The 21545-nt window shown below is 40.0% G+C and overlaps 1 protein-coding gene across 3 annotated transcripts in view; it reads left to right on the top strand.

Moving 5' to 3' along the window:
- Window positions 1–1592: 1592 nt before the first annotated feature.
- LOC120535546 overlaps window positions 1593–21545 on the top strand; it is a 46616-nt gene continuing 26663 nt past the window's right edge. For 2 of the 3 annotated variants that reach the window (XM_039763466.1, XM_039763465.1), the window contains exons 1-3: window positions 1593–1834; window positions 6987–7195; window positions 21344–21442. In XM_039763466.1, coding sequence (XP_039619400.1) covers window positions 1681–1834; window positions 6987–7195; window positions 21344–21442 — 462 coding nt within the window. In that variant the 5' untranslated portion in view covers window positions 1593–1680. Of the gene's footprint in view, window positions 1835–5028; window positions 5094–6986; window positions 7196–21343; window positions 21443–21545 lie in introns of those variants that run through there. The other variant, XM_039763467.1, reaches the window with a different exon arrangement.

Raw genomic sequence — 21545 nt, 5'->3', positions numbered from 1 at the left:
GAGTTAAAAGAGATCTGTTTGAGATAAACCTAAGTAAAGTATCCTGCAAACCTGTAAATGTACAGTCCCCATATGTTAATCCAAGGTTTGCAGTGTAAAATATGGATATTGAATGGAGCACCAATCAAATGGTACACTCATGCACATGGTCTTGTGTGTGACACACATACAAATATAATCGTATTGTTCAAGCTATAGACCAACTGATCATTGCTGTCACAACTGCATTTTTTTTGACACAGACCTGCAATTTCAGGGTGGGAGTATAAAGAGCATCTCTGAAATATTTTAGTCACTGTCCTGTAGCAGAAGGACATCAACTGATTTGGTACCATTTAAAAGTAAGATTTACCCAGAAGAATGACTCTCAAGAAATATGTTTGATTATTTGTGAACAATTACCAAAAATTACATAAAAAAACATTGGTGGCACAGTAGCTATAGAGTCCTGTGTTTAAGTGATGGCATGATTTAATCTATGTGGTGTTTACATGTTTTTCCCATGTCTATCAAGTCACTACTCTGGTACTCCGTTTTGCCTGCCATACCCAAAATAAATGCATGTTAGGTTAATTGAAGAAGCTGGATGCATGGATGTGTGCGAGTGTTAATGTTTGCATTAGTTTGCCCAGCAATGCGCTGGCCATCCATAGTCAGAGACATAAAACCATTAACATTGTACAACCTGCTTTACGATGCTTTTGTAAAATATATTCTAAGGTGCTAAACAGAGCCGGTCTATCTTTGGCCACACCGAGGTTGCACCGTTAATGAACCTCAAGCGGCGTCTGGCTCTAAAATCCCCTCGCTGTGCAATGGGACGCCGATTTGCTCAAATAAAATTACCAAGTTGCCTGCAGCTAGTGTAAACTTTAGAAATAAAAAATAATCGAATATCTCAAAGTTTTCTGTCTTATACATTCATCCGTTTTCAACTCCACCTAATCTCAGTCTAGTTTAATGTAGATAATGCCAAAACACATTACATCAGCACCTGGTGTCTGATAGGAGCCAACCCTGGACAGGATAACTGTTCCTGAATAGTGAACATTCACTTGTCGTATTTTCAAAAGTGCTCCGGCTAGAATTGCATTATTCTATTAAGAGCTTTGTTACGTTGGATTTTCATAATATCAAAACTCCTTCCTTCATATTTCCAAGTATATATCAACAGGCCGAATGGTGGGGTGGTTAAATGGCTAGACGCTTTGTGGACTATTATATCTCCAACGTGGCATAAAAATTTAATCTTAGCTTCTGCGTGCACTAATTTTTTAATCTCAATGAGTGAATTTTTACCATTATTGCCTCTAGACTTCACATTGGGCTTTGCTCAGTTTATATTCCAAACCGTTCCCATTGTGGTTTGAGGTTAACTGATTAAACTCGTCCAGTAAATTACATTCAGGTGAACTCCTTGTATTCTTATTGCGTATTCCCTTTTGGCTATGAACTGATTTGAGACTGCATTATAACAGATATTCACGAAACTGTCTTCGTTTCCGCGGCGGAATCAGGAGGAGGAGATAGAAAATGCGACAAACCGTGCGTGATGACGTAACAGTGACGTGTGGACGCACGGAGACTTTTTTTAAGGAAAACAACTTGGTCACTTGTTTGCATGGAGAAAGTGCGCGAAGCATCTGCTAACAGCAATAAGAAATTTGTTACATTTGTAAAATGTGTGAAAAAATGCACACGTGCGAAGCCGGAAAGGAGCGCCGAAATACTGCTCTGGCGCAGCAGATGAGAAAATGCGCCCGGGCGATGCCGTTTCTGAAAGCATGGATCCTGGAGTTTGCATGCCGGCACAAAATACTTCAAGTCCTCAAAGGTACTACTACCCTAAAATGCTGCCTGAACTCAGTATTTGTTTCACATGTAATTTAGTGAAATTGAGAAGGTATTATTGCAGAAGTATATATAACGAAAGTTAATGCGCATCACACACTTTTTTATGCATTAGTAGTGACTTTCGGAAACAAGTAGAATAAGCGTAATATATAAAAGGCTAGAGGAAAAACAACAATAATTTGCAACATTCTTCATCCAGACAGTGATGAATCTATTGTACCTTGTCCCGTTTTCGATGTATGGAAACTTTCAACACGAGACGTGTCCAGACAAGTTCATCTAAAAACGAACACCCACCACGGCCCAAACATCGTGGTCAACGTAGGGCAAACCATAACATTGATGAAGAACACTTTACAATCTCTGAGCACAAAGTGATGTACATGTAAAAATACAGGAGATTGTATAGCTTTATAGGCACTGTGGTGCTATGCTGTTTAAAACAAGATGGACAATGCATCTACAGTACTAACTGTATAGGTTCAAAAACAAGCCTTGACTCAATTTTTGACCCTCACTTTATCTTGTTTAAAAGTGCTGCTAAAATCTGAAGAGTGATTGGAAACAATTTTGTTTTGGTGTGATACACACTGTTAAAGGTAATTTTATAAAATGATTTTTCGCTGCATTTGACCAGTGATGTTAAACAATTGTACAGTTGCGCAAAGTGTTTTTAACAGGGACGAGGTACGTTTTTACACTGGGAAGCGATTGGTTGGAATTGGTTGCCTACGTTTCCGCAATATGATACTTGATTTTCATAAACAGTGTTTGCCATAGAATAACCTAAATGAAGATTGTTCCAATGGAGAATGAAATGTATGGTTTCTTATCAAAAACACTTAACATGTCAGTTTAAAAAAAATATATTATTTTGGATATACAAATCTTCAACCCCATTTTCATCCTTAAGATTTTTTAATATGTAAAGGCTGAAGATGAAACAATTGTGCAAGACATTTTCACATTTCTGTAAGGTCAGGGTGGGGAACATGCCGCACCCGCCACCTGTCAAAATAGCTGGGGATCCTGGTTGGCAACCCCCCAGGTAGACGTGCGATCTAGTACCCCCTCTGGAAATGACCACCTATCAGCTGCAGACTGGTGTTATGTAGGTATCCCCTTGGCCTGGTCCAGCTGCTTGGGTCCTCAGAAATGGAGTTTGTAGCAGTCTTCAGAAAAAAAAGAGAATCATAAATAATTTTGGACCTAAATCACATAACACTTTTTAAATGCTTTAGTAGCAAAAGTAAGGTAACTATTTGTAATGTGGCATTACTGTATTTTGCTATTAATGCTGTAGTAAAGTTGTTGATTGAAAATGCACTCTTTGCAAACTTTTGAAGCACTGCACACTAACGTGTATACAATCACCTAAAATTCCACCACATATACCAGTATGTGAATGAAAGCTGGGTAAGCAGTACCATGGTAGGCGTGACAAAAATAACCATTACATGTTTATGCTGTAGTGCATGTACAGTTAGGTCCATAAATATTTGGACAGAGACAAGTTTTTTCTAATTTTGGTTATGTACATTACCACAATGAATTTTAAATGAAACAACTTGGATGCAGTTGAATTGCAGACTTTCAGCTTTAATTCAGTGGGGTGAACGAAACGATTGCATAAAAAGTGAGGCAACTAAAGCATTTTTTTAACACAATCTCTTCATTGCAGGGGCTCAAAAGTAATTGGACAAATTAAATAACTGGAAATAAAATGTTAATTTCTAATACTTCGTTGAAAACCCTTTGCTGGCAATGACAGCCTGAAGTCTTGAAGTCATGGACATCACCAGATGCTGGGTTTCCTCCTTTTTAATGCTCTGCCAGGCCTTTGCTGCAGCGGCTTTCAGTTGCTGTTTCTTTGTGGGCCTTTCTGTCCGAAGTTTAGTCTTCAACAAGTGAAATGCATTCTCAATTGGGTTAAGATCAGGTGACTGACTTGGCCATTCAAGAATTTTCCACTTCTTTCCTTTAATAAACTCCTGGGTTGCTTTGGCTGTATGTTTTGGGTCATTGTCCATCTGTATCATGAAACGCCACCCAGTCAGTTTGACTGCATTTAGCTGGATTTGAGCAGACAGTATGTCTCTGAACACCTCAGAATTCATTCGGCTGCTTCTGTCCTGTGTCACATTATCAATAAACACTAGTGTCAGCCATGCACGCCCAAGCTATCACACTGCCTCCACGATGTTTTACAGATGATGTGGTATGCTTTGGATAATGAGCTTTTCCACGCCTTCTCCATACTTTTTTCTTGCCATCGTTATGGTAGAGGTTGATCTTGGTTTCATCTGCCCAAAGAATGTTTTTCCAGAACTGTGCTGGCTTTTTTAGATGTTCTTTAGCAAAGTCCAATTTAGCCTTTCTATTCTTGAGGCTTATGAGTGGCTTGCACCTTGCAGTGCACCCTCTGTATTACTTTCATGCAGTCTTCTCTTTATGGTAGACTTGGATATCGATATGTCTACCCCCTGGAGTGTTGTTCACTTAGTTGGCTGTTGTGAAGGGGTTTCTCTTCACCATGGAAATGATTCTGCGATCATCCACTACTGTTGTCTTCCGGTTGTATTCCGTGGACGTCCAGGTCTTTTTACGTTGCTGAGTTCACAAGTGCTTGTTTTCTTTCTTAGGATGTACCAAACTAGATTTTGCAACTCGTAATATTGTAGCAATTTCTCAGATGGGTTTTTTCTGTTTTCGCAGCTTAAGGATGGCTTCTTTCACCAGCATGGACAGCTCCTTTGACTGCATGTTGTCTGTTCACAGCAAAATCTTCCACATGCAAGCACCACACCTCAAATCAACTCCAGGCCTTTTATCTGCTTAATTGATAATGACATGATGACGGACTTGCCCACACCTGCCCATGAAACAGCCTTTGAGTCAATCGTCTAATTACTTTTGAGCCCCTGAAATGAAGGGATTGTGTTAAAAAATGCTTTAGCTGCCTCACATTTTTATGCAATCTTTTTGTTCAACCCACTGAATTAAAGCTGAAAGTCTGCACTTCAACTGCATCTGAGTTGTTTCATTTAAAATTCATTGTGGTGATGTACAGAACCAAAATTAGAAAAAAGGGTGTCTCTGTCCAAATATTTATGGACCTAACTGTATGTATCCATCAGGCTATTGAAAAGAAAATCAGATCACAATGATTACTTTTTATTTATCAAAACCCATGACTTAACAGAGCACAATGAAAGTTCTGAAAAATGCTCAAACTCAAGGTAAGAGATATTTCATCCCCTCCACACAATTATTTTCCAGAGTTTTGTTACCTTTACTTTATCCAAAATGTCGGAAAGAAATTGAAATGCATTTGAAAAAAGTTCCTCTTTATGTATTCACATCTGATATGTGTGATATATTGGAACTCTAAGAAACATGTTTGAGCATAACACTTTATTATGTTGATAAGGAATTTACATTGAAAATAATGAGTTATTAATTATGATGTTACATATATCACACATTGGGATCCATTTTTTTTAATTTAGGCTACAGTCATTATAATTAAGAGAGGGAAAAATTACCAGAACATACCCAGTGTAACCCACACAATGGGCAAAGTGTCTATTTAATGTTGTTAAAATTGATGAATTCTTTAAAAATACCTCTGAATTATCACATATTTGATATTTGAAGTAGTCTTCCAAAACATCATAAACTCTCTTTTACAGAATGTGATAAAATGAATGTAATTCTTGAGCTCTTATTTGTCACCCTTCAAAAATATTAGTTACAGTAGTTCTCACAGTTCCATCCAAGCAAAAATGCATGCCTGAATAATTCTAAAAAATATCTTGAATTTTTTTAATCTTGACAGAGGTTTTTCACATTAAATTGATCTAAAAAAAATAAAAATAAGGCAAAGGCCTTGCTCTAATGAAATTATATTTGATTTACCCTTTAATTTCAAAAATATTTTCAGTTTTATTTTGTTGTCTCTCAGCCGATATAAATATGATTTAACAGTGCCATTTGCCACTTCTTCTGGGAAGGTTAGTTTAGAGTCTTCTAAAGACCCAAGGTTAACTGTATTGTTTATGGTGTTTTAAAAGCTTTTTCAGAACTACACTTTATACATCTGCACATTATCAAAAAGCTTAATTTAGATGTGGACTTCACAAAAAAGGTACTGGCAATGGTAATCTTTCTATTTCTGCTTCATAACAGAGTACAGGAACCAAACCTGGATGTGGTATATTCATGCACAAATTCATTCTGATCTGTAAAGTATTACTGGTTAGTCTAACAGTAAAATTTAGTTGCAGCAAAGTAAAGACCCAGTTATCATTCAAGAGTTAAGTGTCAGCAATTATAACGCATTAAACAGTATGGCAACTAAATAGTGACTACAGTAACAATAAAAACAAAGCCAGCATTTTAAGAAACATTGAATGTGATGAATCTACTGTACAGAGATTAATAAATAATGCATAGTTGTGCAGTGTTGAACACAATGTACATTCCAGTGTTAAGATCAAGTTAAAAACATAAGGCGAGAAGCAGTGGCAAGGCTAGTCACAGCATATATGGTTTGTTCAAGAACAATTGAGGGAATGATATCATCCTTTTATACACAGACTGTTTTACTTATTGTTCTAATAAAATTAATCGTAACAGTCCATCCATCCATCTGTATTTACTAAATTAAGCTGCTGAAGTAAACCTTAATCAGGCTATTTTCACCTACCATTCTCAAACCTGTTTAATCCATTAATGGTTCATTGGTAAACAAAACCTATCCTAGTAATACTGGAAAATAGTAATATTTTATTGATTTAAATGAATTTGTAATGTACAAAATCTGTGTAGAAATGTCATAATGTAATGGAAAAAAATGAGTTTAAAAAGCCAAGTCAATTACAATAAAGGAATGAAGTTAATTAGCAATAAAAACTGGAAAGGTTTAGAATAAAAACCTGCAGCCGCAGTAGCGTTCCAGGACCACGGTTGGAGACACGTAGCTCTGAGTGACACTTGGAAACTAACAAAAGTTTCGTTCAGTATATAGAAGATATTAAAATCTACTGAAATACAGTAAGTAAAGATGCAATGATATATATTTTTTGTATTTATTGATTGACTGAATTACTGAACCTTCTGTATTCTTACAGGTTTACCTTTTGACATGCTACAAGATCTTGCAAAGAATGACATATTAGGTCTTCGACTTGTTGTCTTAGCCTTCTGGTCAATGCTTCAGAACCAGACCTTGGAAAACTTGCACAGGTTATTGGACTTTCTGGAGATGATTCATAAGCAAATACCTGATCTTGTCAGTTACAGACATTATATAAAAATCAGTATAGGCCTGAAAGCAAAGGTAAGAGTTTATCTTATATTATGTTCTTTTACTTTCTCCATGAATATTGCTATACAATAATACCATCCAGTATAAAAACTGTTGGAGTTGGAAGGTGAAGGCACAGAAGAAGCTGCTGCTCTATATCAGACACCGGATTACTTTGGACAACATCAAATTAAAATTAGCATTATTTAGTTTCAGTAACATTCTGCTTTTGTTACCTATGCATCACACATGTTTAGAGAGCAGAGCACACATACCTAAGCAAATCCTAACCAGACCACAGGGAAAATGAGCATACTTTATCTCTCCACTGTAGTGGTAAACACTGGCTTCCAGGATAAATGTTATCGCCACCCCTCAATCTAATGTATGAGATACTGCTGGCTCAAATATCTAATGAAGAGCACCTGTGGCTCATTTTATTTTTATATGTGATGTCCACAGTTTGTTCCAACTCAGCTTTAAGACAGACAGAGGGTTTTTAAGTAATTAACAGTAGTTGGGACACCTGTGCAAATTGTTTTCTTCAATTTGCAAGGTTTAATTTACAGTAATTGCTGCAGAAACGTCTGCATGCTGTAACCTATTAGTTGTACATTGAAGAAGGCCCATTTGTAATATTTTGAAATTTCAACTGATTACATTAGGAAAAACTCTGGAAAAACCGAGGTGTTCTAAAACTTTTGACCAGTAGTGAAGATTGTTAAATATATGTGTGTGACACTCTGGGGCCTGTGGGGGTCTTAATCTGCATGCTGTAACTCATTTTCTAAATTACATAGATCATATAGAATAGTTAATACTTGTCGTTGTGATGGTGCAGGCCAGCTCCAGCTCCTCTTCCTTTCTGGAAGCCTCACAAACCTGGCACCGCCCTGGTACCTTTGGGGGCCACGGGTACAGAGCTTTGAAGCTCTACCCTGTAGGGGCCTGTGGTTACCACCAGGGGGCGCCTCTATGCCTTTGGAGCCCTGGACCTCAGCACTTCCACCACACCCGGAAGTGCTGGTGGGAAGAAGACTGGGGACACCCAGAGTGCTTCCAGGTACGCAGCGGCTCACTGGGGAGTGCTGGTTGAAGATTGCCGGGAAGCACCTGGAGCACATTCGGGTGGCTATAAAATGGGCCGCCTCCCTTAGTATAAGGGCTGGAGTCGCTAGAGTAGTGGACAGAGCTTGATGGAGGAGGCAGGAGGCGGCCTGAAGAAGTGAAGTCATTGTGCTTAGTTGCCAGGACTTTTGGGAAGGACTTTGGGGACTTGTGGGGTTTGTAGTGCACTTTATTCTGTAAATATGATTGTAAATAAATGTGTGTTGGGTGACATGAACATGTCTGCCTGTCTGTGTCAGGGCCAGTCCACAAAGCTCAGAGATATTCAGCAGGATGAAACTAGGGTGTCCTGGATAATAAACTGTCTATCAGTCAGACTGCAGTTTGTGAGACAAAAGGACTGGTGTTTCTAATATAGATTTGAGAAACAGTGGAACAGCATAAGGGACAGTACTGCGTCCTTTTCTGTTCACTCTGTACACCTCCGACTACAAATATAACGCCAGGGGCCTCATGTATGAATGGTGTGTAAGCACAGAAATGTTGTGTAAGAACTTTTCCACATTCAAATCACGATGTATAAAACCTACACTTGGCGTAAAGCCACCCACTTTTCCCTGGTACCTCATACCTTGTCGTACGCAAGTTCTCCACTTGGTTTTGCAGACTGGTGGCACCCAGCGTCAAAGCAGTGCTACTGTTCCTGTGTGGTTACTCTTGTACTTTCCTGACGTGGCTTTATCAATACACTGAAACTAACTGCATGTTATTTATTAGTGTAATGCATCTGATTGTAATTAACTTGTAACAATATAATGGTCCAGGGAATAGCCATATTTTTCCAAATACCATAACAGCTTTAGTGTTGTTACTATCACTGCACAGTCTTCTTCTTCTTCATTCAGCTTCTCCCGTTAGGAGTTGCCACAGCACATCATCTTTTTCCATATTACTCTCACTGCACCACTTGGAGTATTTTTATCACTGTATCTGAGTGGGGAATCACAGCAGCAGCTGATCAGAAAGAGAATTATCGGTATACAGTATCAAGCATTTATATTATACAGATAAAACTTTAACTTCATTTAAATAATCTATATTCTTCACTGGGACTGGCGTGAAGGATAGAATAATTAAATATGTACTACGAAGATATTTCAGTGTTCCTTAAAAGTTTTGAAGAATCGACGCTCTATGCTTACAGATGGCTTAACGTCTATTACAGAGCTGACTGTGTGGCGATCAGTTACTTGGAGAAAGAAAAGCAAGGACTGCAGGGGCAGCCACACCAATATATATTGAATATAAAACAGAAATAGAAAACAACGACACAGCTAAAAATGCAGCGGCAAATTTCGACAAAAGTTAAACGCTTGTGTCATGAGCACAAGGTGGCTATGCAGCCTCCGCAACAGACGTGGCCATCCACCGTACATAAGATACCATATTGACATTGACGGGCGAAGGGGCCACCGATTCTTTCTCTGCCCAGGGCCGCCACAAGCCTAGAGCCGCCCGTGAGTACTGGTGCAATAATTTCATCGAAGGTCGCGCACAATCACTGCACCGTGAAACCCATGTTTAATAACGTGCTTTAACTCCTATCATCATGAAAATGATATTGCGTATATATCTCAGTATTTTAGTTATTCAGAGAGCTGTAATATCACGATTGTAATGGATTCTGTGTCCAGTCGGACGAAAAGAGCCAGTTTAAGAAGCAAGTAGTGATTCACATTCATAGACCACATAGAAGATCACATACAAAAGAAAGCATTTAACGTGCTACTTTAATTACGATGTGATTTGAGAAACTGGTTAATTAAACGATTTTAAAATGAAGTTGATGATGTTCTACTTTAATGACAAAATAAACTACATGATTAAAGTGGAAATTTCGAGATTGAAGTTGACATTTCATGCTTTTTCCCCTCATTTTGTGCCTTTTTTTTTTTCCTCTGTACCCTAATAAGCTTTCATATGACACTCAGACAGTGGGCTACGACTCGCCTTTTCACGGCAACTTTGATATCTGACAACTTCTTTTTTTATTTCCGGCAGTGTGCGACTTTGTGAACGTGAGCTTTCTAGTTTCTCCAACACGCTATGTCACTTGATCAGCTTCCTTTTGTTGATTATACCACGGTTTAAATAAACAAATAGTATGTTTTTCCTTTGCCTCCACCTGGTATTCGCTGAAATTCTAATTTTCCCCCGTGCTTTTCCCATTGTCTTTTCACAGAAGTCTGAGCTTAAGGGCGATTGATATTGATTTGCATATTCAAAGAGGCATAATTCTGGGAGGAGTTGGGGCGGGAGAGAAGGCGCGTGCACGAGCGTTACTTTTCACGTTGACTGGCATTTATGAAGCGAAAGAACGCGGAAGTTGGAGTACGCACAGATTCCTGCATCTGTATTTTTCTGTGCGTAAGCACATTTCGGCTTTTGTGCTTACGTCATGTTATAGTGCGAACTCTATGCACGGTGTTATACATGAGGCCCCAGTTCATGTTACTTGCAGGGTGGTTCTGCATTTATAGGGTGTATTGATAAATGGAATGAGGTTTATTATAGGAGTCAGGTGGAGAAGTTTGTTTCTTGGTGAAGAGAGAATTGTTTGCATCTTAACATCAGCAAAACCAAGAAACTGGTTATTGATTTTCAGTGCACCCAAGAACCTCTGTGTCCGGTCACTGTACCAGGAGTGGATGTAGAAGTGGTCCACTTCTACAAGGGTTATGGGGGTCCACATTAATGAGAGGTTGAACTGTTCTTGGAACACAGAGAAACTATATAAGAAAGGGCACAGCAGGCTCTTTTTCCTTAGGAGACTGTATTCCTTTAATGTAGGAAGTGATATTTTTCACATCTTCTGTGACGGCTAGTGTGATTTTTCTATACTGTGGTGTGCTGAACATTACTTCAAGAGAGGCCCACTGAATCAACAAGCTAGTTAGCAAGCTCATTTATGGGATGCACTGTGGAACCACTGGATGTAGTAGCGAAGGAGAGAATTAAACCAAAAAACAAGTGCTATTATGAACAATGCTGCACATCCTCGCTCTAACACAATAACATGTTTTTTTCAGCCAACAAATTATTCAGCAGAAGTGCATCAAGAAATGCTACTTTATACCAACATCAATACGTCTGCATAAAGCTTCACTGTGACAACCAAGTCAGAGCTTTTCTGTTTTTAATTTTTTTGCTTTGTAGTCATTCTAGTGTGTGTTTAACCCCTAAGTGTACATGTATATTTATTTATTTACTTAGTTATCTACCTATTTATGTATTTATATATTTAAAGAGCTTCTGTAAAAAGCCAAATAAAGTTCTATCAGTCTATCTATCGATCAGAGATCTCATACCAGATCTAGAGAACACTCACAAAGATAACGCAACACTCCAAAGGAATACAGTATGGAGGAAACTAGCAGCATCTTTATTACACACTGTCTGAAGTAGCGGCTGATTAACTCGCCGTCTTTTTACTGAAGATTAACAGTTACATGTATGTTGACACGTTTTTCTATTCCTTAAATTATGCCATGTAACTATTTTCATGCTTCACTTTTCCTTTTGTATTATGTTTTATTCAGTAACACGCTATACTATAGTCCAAATATAAATGTAAAATATGGTTTTGATTTTTTTAATGGCATATTTGTTTATGTTTATGTCTAACGGTCTATCTGATGCATGCAGAATTTATCTTAGCAGTACCCACCATACTAAGTTAAACCTGCTCACATTGTGGTCTGTTAGAATGCAACCTTGTTCCCCATCTCTTAACTCCAAAAAGCACACAGCAACTGCATTTAGTATTGGTCTTTATTGGTCGTCCACAGCTCGCTAAGTCCGGGTTTATACTTCACGCAATGAGACGCATGCTGCAGCAGACGCTCCTGCTACGCAATCATTTTACTGTTTATACTTGCACGCGTACTTTACGTACATCCAGAGGAATCCAACAGGTGGCAGTGCGAGATATTATCACAGTGAGAACAGGTTCGGCTTCTCTGTGTTGTGAATTGCCTGGAACGCCCATTAAATTCCGATGAAACCAAATCCCCAGTATCTCTGAAAAGGATGTTTAATGATTAAATCCACAAATCCAGGAATGTGTCCATTCCAGCAAGCATTGGGCACGAGGCAGAAACAATCCCTGGACGGGGCCTCCCCTCATTGCAAGGTGAATACAAGCACACACATACACTGGAGTCATTTTAGCGGCACCAAATCCCCAAATCTGCATATCTTTGGAAGGAAACTGGAGCAGAGTGTGGATCCCAGCAGGAAATACTAGTGACGTGACTCCCTGCAAGACAGCAGTGCTATCACTCCGCCACCGTGTCACCTCCTTGTGTAATTATTAACAGTATTCATTATTTAAACAAAATTAACGATTTATCTAAAATGTAACATACATACTTTAATGCATTTCATCATGAAAGTGATATCAAGTATAAATCTAAAGATTCTAAATTTGCAGAGAGTGTTCTATGTGGTGATCTATTGCTGCTTGCCGCTGCTGTCAGGTCCAAGAAGCTTGTAGCAATTAAAAACTGGGATGATGTTTATGACGGTCTGCTTTAATGATAAAGTAAACTACTGTACGAGGTTAAAGTGGACATTTTGAGATTAAAGCCGAAATTTCCACGTTCATCACAAAGTACATGTTTTCACCAATCCTTAATTTTTTTTCTCTGTGGCTCAAATACAGCACTGTACATTAATTATATTGCTGTTGTGAAGTTGCAAAAAAAAAAAAAAGAGACAAAAGATGGTATGTGAGACTTTTAAAATGTATCATTTCATTACAATTGGGAATATGCAACGCTTGAATATAAAAGCACCACAAATGCATCTGTATGTCAGCATTTTGCTTCACCACATCAAACCATTCATCAAACATCGAAGCACGTACATCCAACCTACTAGGATTCGCATAGGGCTTTCTGTCACATGTACATAGTAAACAGAGACTCTGATGTAACGTTCCGACTTTTATCATACTGCCCACCCCTAACCCCCCACTTCTTGCTGGTACCGCAACTCTCGCGCGCGTCACATTAATTCCTGAGGAACTACTCAGAGGATGCGTCAAATGAACGCTGGGAACGGGTGGCAGAGATGATGTGTGCACGTACGCTTTCTGAGCGTGAAGTATAAACAAGCCCACAAGGCACACTGCATTGCACAGTGGATCATGGTCAAGACACCTGAAGAGTACCTCAGAAACAGTGCAAAAATACCCTGTCTAGTTTCAGTAACTGTTATTTTACAAGCTGTTTCCTTTGGCCATAACTAGGGATGCTCCTATAGATCGGTTGTTGATCTAAATTGCTTTAAGTGCAGCAGCTTACATTTTTAATTGGGTAAAGATAAAGAAGAATTTGAAATTGCTGCTTAGTAAACAGTTGACATGTTAAACCTGTTAAGCATTAGTCTTATGTCTTTTTGATAAACAACTTATGAAACATTTGATACATTTGTTGCTTTTTTAATTTGTACTGTTTATTATTTATTTCTGTATATCATATGGTATATATTTTGGTAAGAAACAATTACTACGTAATTAAAATGGTAATCTGTATTTTATAAATACACCTCAATAATTTTAAATGTCTAGGTGATACACTGAAGAAAAAAACCATATCTTTATAAATATAGTGTATATTTTAACAGCAAAAAAGCTGGAGTGCAATTAATGAGTAAACCTAAAACTACTTGTATGTTTGCCTTTAGGCAGTATTTAATTGCCAATATTAATTATATATGTGTGTGTGTGTGTGTGTGTATGTATATAAACTGCTCAAAAAAATTAAAGGAACACTTTGAAAACACATCAGATCTCAATGGGAAAAAGAAATCCTCCTGGATATCTATACTGATATAGACTGGGTAATGTGTTAGGAATGAAAGGATGCCACATCGTTTGATGGAAATGAAAATGATCAACCTACAGAGCCCTGAATTCAAAGACGCCCCAAACATCAGAGTGAAAAAATTATGTGGCAGGCTAGTCCATTTTGCCAAAATTTAATTGCAGCAACTCAAAATTGTACGCAGCACTTTGTATGGCCCCTGTGTTCTTGTATACATGCCTGACAACATCGGTGCATGCTTCTAATGAGATGACAGATGGTGTTGTGGGGGATCTCCTCCCAGATCTGGACCAGGGCATCACTGAGCTCCTGGACAGTCTGAGGTGCAACCTGGTGGCATTGGATGGACCAAAACATGATGTCCCAGAGTTGTTCTATTGGATTTAGGTCAGGAAAGTGTGGTGGCCAGTCAATGGTATCAATTCCTTCATCCTCCAGGAACTGCCTGCATACTCTCACCACATGAGGCCAGGAATTGTCGTGCACCAGGAGCCACTGTACCAGCATAGGGTCTGACAATGGGTCCAAGGATTTCATCCTGATACCTAATGGCAGCCAAGGTGCCTTTGTCAAGCCTGTAGCAGTCTGTGTGACCCTCCATGGATATGCCTCCCCAGACAATCATTAACCCACCACCAAACTGCTCATGCTGAATGATGTTACAGGCAGCATAATGTTTTCCATGGCTTCTCCAGACCCTTTCACTTCTGTCACGTGCTCAGGGTGAACCTGCTCTCATCTGTAAAAAGCACAGGGCACCAGTGGTGCATCTGCCAATTCTGGTATTCTATGGCGAATGCCAATCGAGCTGCATGCTGCTGGGCAGTGAGCTCAGGGCCCATTAGAGGACATGGGGCCCTTGTGTCACCCTCATGAAGTCTTTCTGGTTGTTTGGTCAGAGATATTCACACCAGTGGCCTGCTGGAAGTCATTTTGTAGGGCTCTGGCAGTGCTCATCCTGTTCATCCTTGCCCAAAGGAGCAGATACTGGTCCTGCTGATGGGTTATGGACCTTCTATGGCCCTCTCCAGCTCCCCTAGAGTAACGGCTTGTCTCCTAGAATCTCCTCCATGCCCTTGAGACTGTGCAGGGAGACACAGCAAACCTTCTGGCAATGACACGTATTGATGTGCCATCCTGGAGAAGTTGGACTACCTATGCAACCTCTGTAGGGTCCAGGTATCGCCTCATGCTACCAGTAGTGACACTGACTGTAGCCAAATGCAAAACTAGTGAAGAAACAGTCAGAAAAGATGAGGAGGGAAAAATGTCAGTGGCCTTCACCTGTTTAACCATTCCTGTTTTGGGGGTCATCTCATTGTTGCCCCTCTAGTGCATCTGTTGTTAATTTCATTAACACCACAGCAGCTGAAACTGATTAACAACCCCTCTGCTACTTAACTGACCAGATTAATATCCCATAAGTTTCATTGGCTTTATGCTATACTCTGATTAAAAAGTGTTCCTTTAATTCTTTTGAGCAGTATATATATATGTATATATATATATATATTTGCATTGTGAACCTGGCCTGGAAACAGACAGGCGGACATGTTGTTAAAACACCACCACAGGTTTATTTACACATACTAATACTGATCACAAAGACCCCAGTCCATTGGTCACTCAGACCCCAGTCACGTACACAATTACCCCAATCACACACAGTCCTGGCCACAATGCCTTTTCTTCGGGCCGCATCCACAGCTCTCCTGAGCTTCGTCCTTACACCCCCCGACTCTAGCCTCGAATGAATGGAGACGGCCCCTTTTATTCAGTACCGGGATGAGCACCAGGTGTTCCCGGCATTCCTCCTCTAGCCATGCCCCAGCGTGGCGGAAGTGCCGGCTGTCCTCCCGGCAGCTCTCCGGGTAATGTCCAAAGTCTTCAAAAAAACAGTATGATAGCTTGTAATTTTAAAAAGTATTTTATTTTCTTTTTTACCATGTGTATTATGGGTACATATTTTTGTACATATTTTATTAGTTAACCTATGTATTTTTAAGGAAATTTTAATTATTTTAGTATTTTTATAGTCACTGAACAATAAACCTACAGAATTTAATTTTGTTAATAAAAATAAACAATTAACACCTGTGGTCTATAGGTTAATTATAAAAATACCAAAGATAACACTTAAATATAGAACATAATTCATCTACAGTGCATCCGGAAAGTATTCACAGCGCATCACTTTTTCCACATTTTATGTTACAGCCTTATTCCAAAATGGATTAAATTCATTTTTTTCTTCAGAATTCTACACACAACACCCCATGATGCCAACATGAAAAAAGTTTACTTGATGTTTTTGCAAATTTATTAAAAATAAAAAAAACCGAGGAATCACATGTACATAAGTATTCACAGCCTTTGCTCAATACTTTGTCAATGCACCTTTGGCAGCAATTATAGCCTCAAGTCTTTTTGAATATGATGCCACAAGCTTGGCACACTTATCCTTGGCCAGTTTCACCCATTCCTCTTTGCAGCACCTCTCAAGCTCCATCAGGTTGGATGGTAAGCATCGGTGCACAGCCATTTTAAGATCTCTCCAGAGATGTTCAATTGGATTCAAGTTTGGACTCTGGCTGGGCCACTCAAGGACATTCACAGAGTTGTCCTGAAGCCACTCCTTTGATATCTTGGCTGTGTGCTTAGGGTCGTTGTCCTGCTGAAAGATGAACCGTCACCCCAGTCTGAGGTCAAGAGCGCTCTGGAGCAGGTTCTCATCCAGGATGTCTCTGTACATTGCTGCAGTCATCTTTCCCTTTATCCTGACTTGTCTCCCAGTTCCTGCCACTGAAAAACATTCCCACTGCATGATGCTGCCACCACAATGCTTCACTGTAGGGATGGTATTGGCCTGGTGATGAATGGTACCTGGTTTCCTCCAAACGTGACACCTGGCATTCACACCAAAGAGTTCAATCTTTGTTTCACCAGACCAGAGAATTTTGTTTCTCATGGACTGAGAGTCCTTCAGGTGCCTTTTGGCAAACTCCAGGCGGGCTGCAATGTGCCTTTTACTAAGGAGTGGCTTACGTCCGGCCACTCTACCATACAGGCCTGATTAGTGGATTGCTGCAGAAATGGTTGCCCTTCTGGAAGGTTCTCCTCTCTCCACAGATGACCTCTGGAGGTCTGACAGAGTGACCATCGGGTTCTTGGTCACCTCGCTGACTAAGGCCCTTCTACCCCGATCGCTTAGTTTAGATGGCTGGCCAGCTCTAGGAAGAGTCCTAGTGGTTTCAAACTTCTTCCACTTACAGATGATGGAGGCCACTGTGCTCATTGGGACCTTCAAAGCAGCAGACATTTTTCTGTAACATTCCCCAGATTTGTGCCTTGAGACAATCCTGTCTCGGAGGTCTACAGACAATTCCTTTGACTTCATGCTTGGTTTGTGCTCTGACATGAACTGTCAACTGTGGGACCTTATATAGACAAGTGTGTGCCTTTCCAAATCATGTCCAATCAACTGAATTTACCACAGGTGGACTCCAATTAAGCTGCAGAAACATCTCAAGGATGATCAGGGGAAACAGGATGCACCTGAGCTCAATTTTGAGCTTCATGGCAAAGGCTGTGAATTTATGCACATGTGCTTTCTCAATTTTTTTATTTTTAATAAATTTGCAAAAACCTCAAACTTTTTTCACTTTGTCATTATGGGGTGTTGTGTGTAGAATTCTGAGGAAAAAAATGAATTTAATCCATTTTGGAATAAGGCTGTAACATAAAATGTGGAAAAAGTGATGCGCTGTGAATACTTTCTGGATGCACTTTATGTGTCTAGTTATGCAAGAGCTTAATGCAAAATGTTTTTTAAAGGAAAAAAAAATCTGAATTGGTATCAGAATCAGCCAATCAAATATCATGAAACCAGTCATCAGTATTGTCCTAAAAACAAAAAAAAAAAAAAACTGGTCGGAGCATCTAGCCATAACAGTGGTAAGATGATTCATCTGAATGACCACTGTGGATCATCCATCCATCCATTTTCTAAACCCACTTTATCCTGAGCATGGTCATGGGGAAGCTAGAGTCTGTCCCAGCAAGCATTGGGCACAAGGAAGGAACAATCCCTGGTGTATTTATTATTAAATTAAATGGATTGATTTTTGTCCATTTCTGTTTTCAATAAATTATTATTCTTTATATTGTAGCAAAGTTTCAAAAATTAAATGCAGCTAGAAGCAGTATTCACTGAGGTGGTCAAAAAACTCCTTGGTGGCAGGGCCCCGGGGGTGGATGAGATACGCCCGGAGTTTCTCAAGGCTCTGGATGTTGTAGGACTGTCTTGGTTGACACGTCTCTGCAACATCGCATGGACATCGGGGACAGTGCCTCTGGATTGGCACACCGGGGTGGTGGTCCACCTGTTTAAGAACGGGGACCGGAGAGTGTGTTCCAACTACAGAGTAATCACACTCCTCAGCCTCCCTGGAAAAGTCTATTCAGGGGTTCTGGAGAGGAGGGTCCGTTGGATAGTCAAACCCCAGATTCAGGAGGAACAGTGTGGTTTTCGTCCTGGTTGTGGAACAGTGGACCAGCTCTACACCCTTAGCAGAGTCCTGGAGGGTGCATGGGAGTTTGCCCAACCAGTCTACATGTGTTTTGTGGACTTGGAAAAGGCATTTGACCGTGTCCCTCGGGGAATCCTGTGGGGGGTGCTCCGGGAGTATGGGGTACCGGTCCCCCTGATAAGGGCTGTTCGGTCCCTGTACAACCGGTGTCAGAGCTTGGTCCGCATTGCTGGCAGTAAGTCAAACCCATTTCCAGTGAGAGTTGGACTCCGCCAGGGCTGCCCTTTGTCACCAATTCTATTCATAACTTTTATGGACAGAATTTCTAGGTGCAGCCAGGGTGTTGAGGGGTCCGGTATTGTGGACTCAGGATTGGGTCACTGCTTTTTTCAGATGATGTTGTCCTGTTTGCTTCATCAGGCCGTGATCTTCAGCTCTCTCTGAATTGGTTCGCAGCTGAGTGTGAAACGGCTGGGATGGGAATCAGCACCTCCAAATCCGAGAGCATGGTCCTCAGCCAGAAAAGGGTGGAGTGCCCTCTCAGGGCTGGAGGCGAGATCCTGCCCCTAGTGGAGGAGTTCAAGTATCTCGGGGTCTTGCTCACGAGTGAATGAAGAATGGAGTGTGAGATCGACAGGCGGATCGGTGCAGCGTCCACAGTGATGCAGGCTCTGCATCGGTCTGTCGTGGTGAAAAAGGAGCTGAGCCGTAAGGCAAAGCTCTCAATTTACCAGTCGATATACATTCCTACCCTCACCTATGGTCATGAGCTATGGGTAGTGACCGCAAGAATGAGATCGCGAATAGAAGCGGCTGAAATGAGTTTCCTCCGCATGGTGTCTGGGCTTTCCCTTAAAGACAGGGTGAGAAGCTCAGTCATCCGGGTGTGGCTCAGATTAGAGCCACTGCTCCTCCGCATCGAGAGGAGTCAGATGAGGTGGCTCGGGCATCTGATCAGGATGCTTCCTGGACACCTCCCTGGTGAGGTGTTCAGGGCACATTCAACTGTGAGGAGGCCCCAGGGAAGACACAGGAAACGCTGGAGGGACTCTGTCTCCAGGCTGGCCTGGGAGCGCCTTGGTATTCTCCCGGAAGAGCTAGAAGAAGTGGCTGGGGAGAGGGAAGTCTGGGCATCTCTGCTCAAGCTGCTGCCCCCGCGACCCGACCTCGGATAAGCGGAAGATGATGGCTGGATGGATGGATGGATAGAAGCAGTATCCTGCATTATTATGTTTTCATTCAACTTCTACTACTAATTTGTACAGTATATTAGAATTATGTTTGTGATGTAGCCTTAGCGTTGGTAACAGAAAACTACAAAACCTCATTATGATTTTCAGTTTGTGGCTTGGGATATAATGATGTCGTGATAATCATTCTTTCTCAAACATGAAATCTCATTCCTAGCTGGGAGAAGGTGTAGGATACTTCATATATACTTCTTTTGCCTTTTCTGAGGTTGGACAAATTCTTATCCTTGTGTGACGTTTAGTGCAAATGCCTTGGAGTAATTCTGAGACTCTTGATAAATTACCAGCCCTGGTCTCTGCTTCTCCTACTAAATGAGCACATGCCTCCTCTCATCTTCTGAGTCTGCTTTTTATGAGCCAGTGGTCGAGAAATTGCTTTAAAACCCATACAAGATTTACTTCCAGGACAATCCTCAAAAACATGTCTAAGGTAAGGACTACAGTGTTAGAGCATCTCTGGTGGGACCAGGTATTTCTACATTCCTGAGCCCTCATATATCATTAAAAAAATTCATTACTTTCATTACTGTATATCCCACTGGGGCCCCAAAAGCTCCCACTTGGAACATCCTTTTGCCAACCACTGGCTTGGGGATTTCTATTGTTCAAATATACTACCACATCTCATTTTCCAAGTAGCAAACTACTACATAATCAAACATAGATAAGATAGGATAGATAATCCTCAAATTGGACCCTGCAGAACTTGAATATGTAACTGAAAGTTCACCATACCTAGTGAAAACAATTGATGGTTTAAGGCTTTTTATGTAGTCATGTTTACAGAAGTAAATGTGAAATAGGTTGTTTCAGTTGCTTACATAAAATAAATTAAAAGCTGAAATTTCAGAAAAAATTAAGGAACATCCACAACATTTAAAATAATTTTTTGTAAATTAGTATTTAATCAGTTTTTAGATAAATGAACAAAGTATTTTTATGAATCAATATTGTACTGGGGGGAAAAAAGATTCCTTAAATATTTATATGGTTCGTTAAAGCAACTAACCTGCCTAAGTTGCTGTTTTGTAGAGCTGTATGTAATAGATGCCTGTCATTAGCTGAGATGGATTCTTTATTTTTCATCATTTGACTCGGATGCATTTAATCTGGTGATCCACATTAATTGCAATAATTTGGATTCCTGTGTGGCATCCTTCTTTTTTATTAGTTAGATGTCTTAAGTAGGCATCGGTCTGTAATTCATGATAGAGTTGATTTTGCTGAGGTTAAGTGATACCTTGATGGCTCTGTGTTTTTGACAAATTTGAGTTGATAATATTTGTTGATAGTTTTTAGAGTATACCATATCTCTAGTTGAAACATACATCGTAATGAGAAAAATCTGTAGTGCACTACTTGCAGCAATAGTGTGAAATTTTTATATCTTAACAGTTTAATAAACACTTTTTAAAAAAATCTGTCTTATGTATTTGTATTTTTTAGATTATTCTGAATATGTTTGAGAGCCAGAAGCATTTATTGAATATAACAAACCTTCTCAATGATTTCTTCCCAGAAGAGTTTTTTCTGGATTCTCTTGCTGTAAGTACATACTCTTTACATATACAGTAAATGTTATTTTGGAAGTGTGTGGGACAGAAATTACCATTTGGTTAATTATGAAATCTGTAGCATATGTATAGAA

The sequence above is a fragment of the Polypterus senegalus genome, chromosome 9, assembly GCF_016835505.1.
Source record: "Polypterus senegalus isolate Bchr_013 chromosome 9, ASM1683550v1, whole genome shotgun sequence".
NCBI lineage: Eukaryota > Metazoa > Chordata > Cladistia > Polypteriformes > Polypteridae > Polypterus > Polypterus senegalus.
This window is presented reverse-complemented; position numbering and strand designations above follow the sequence as displayed.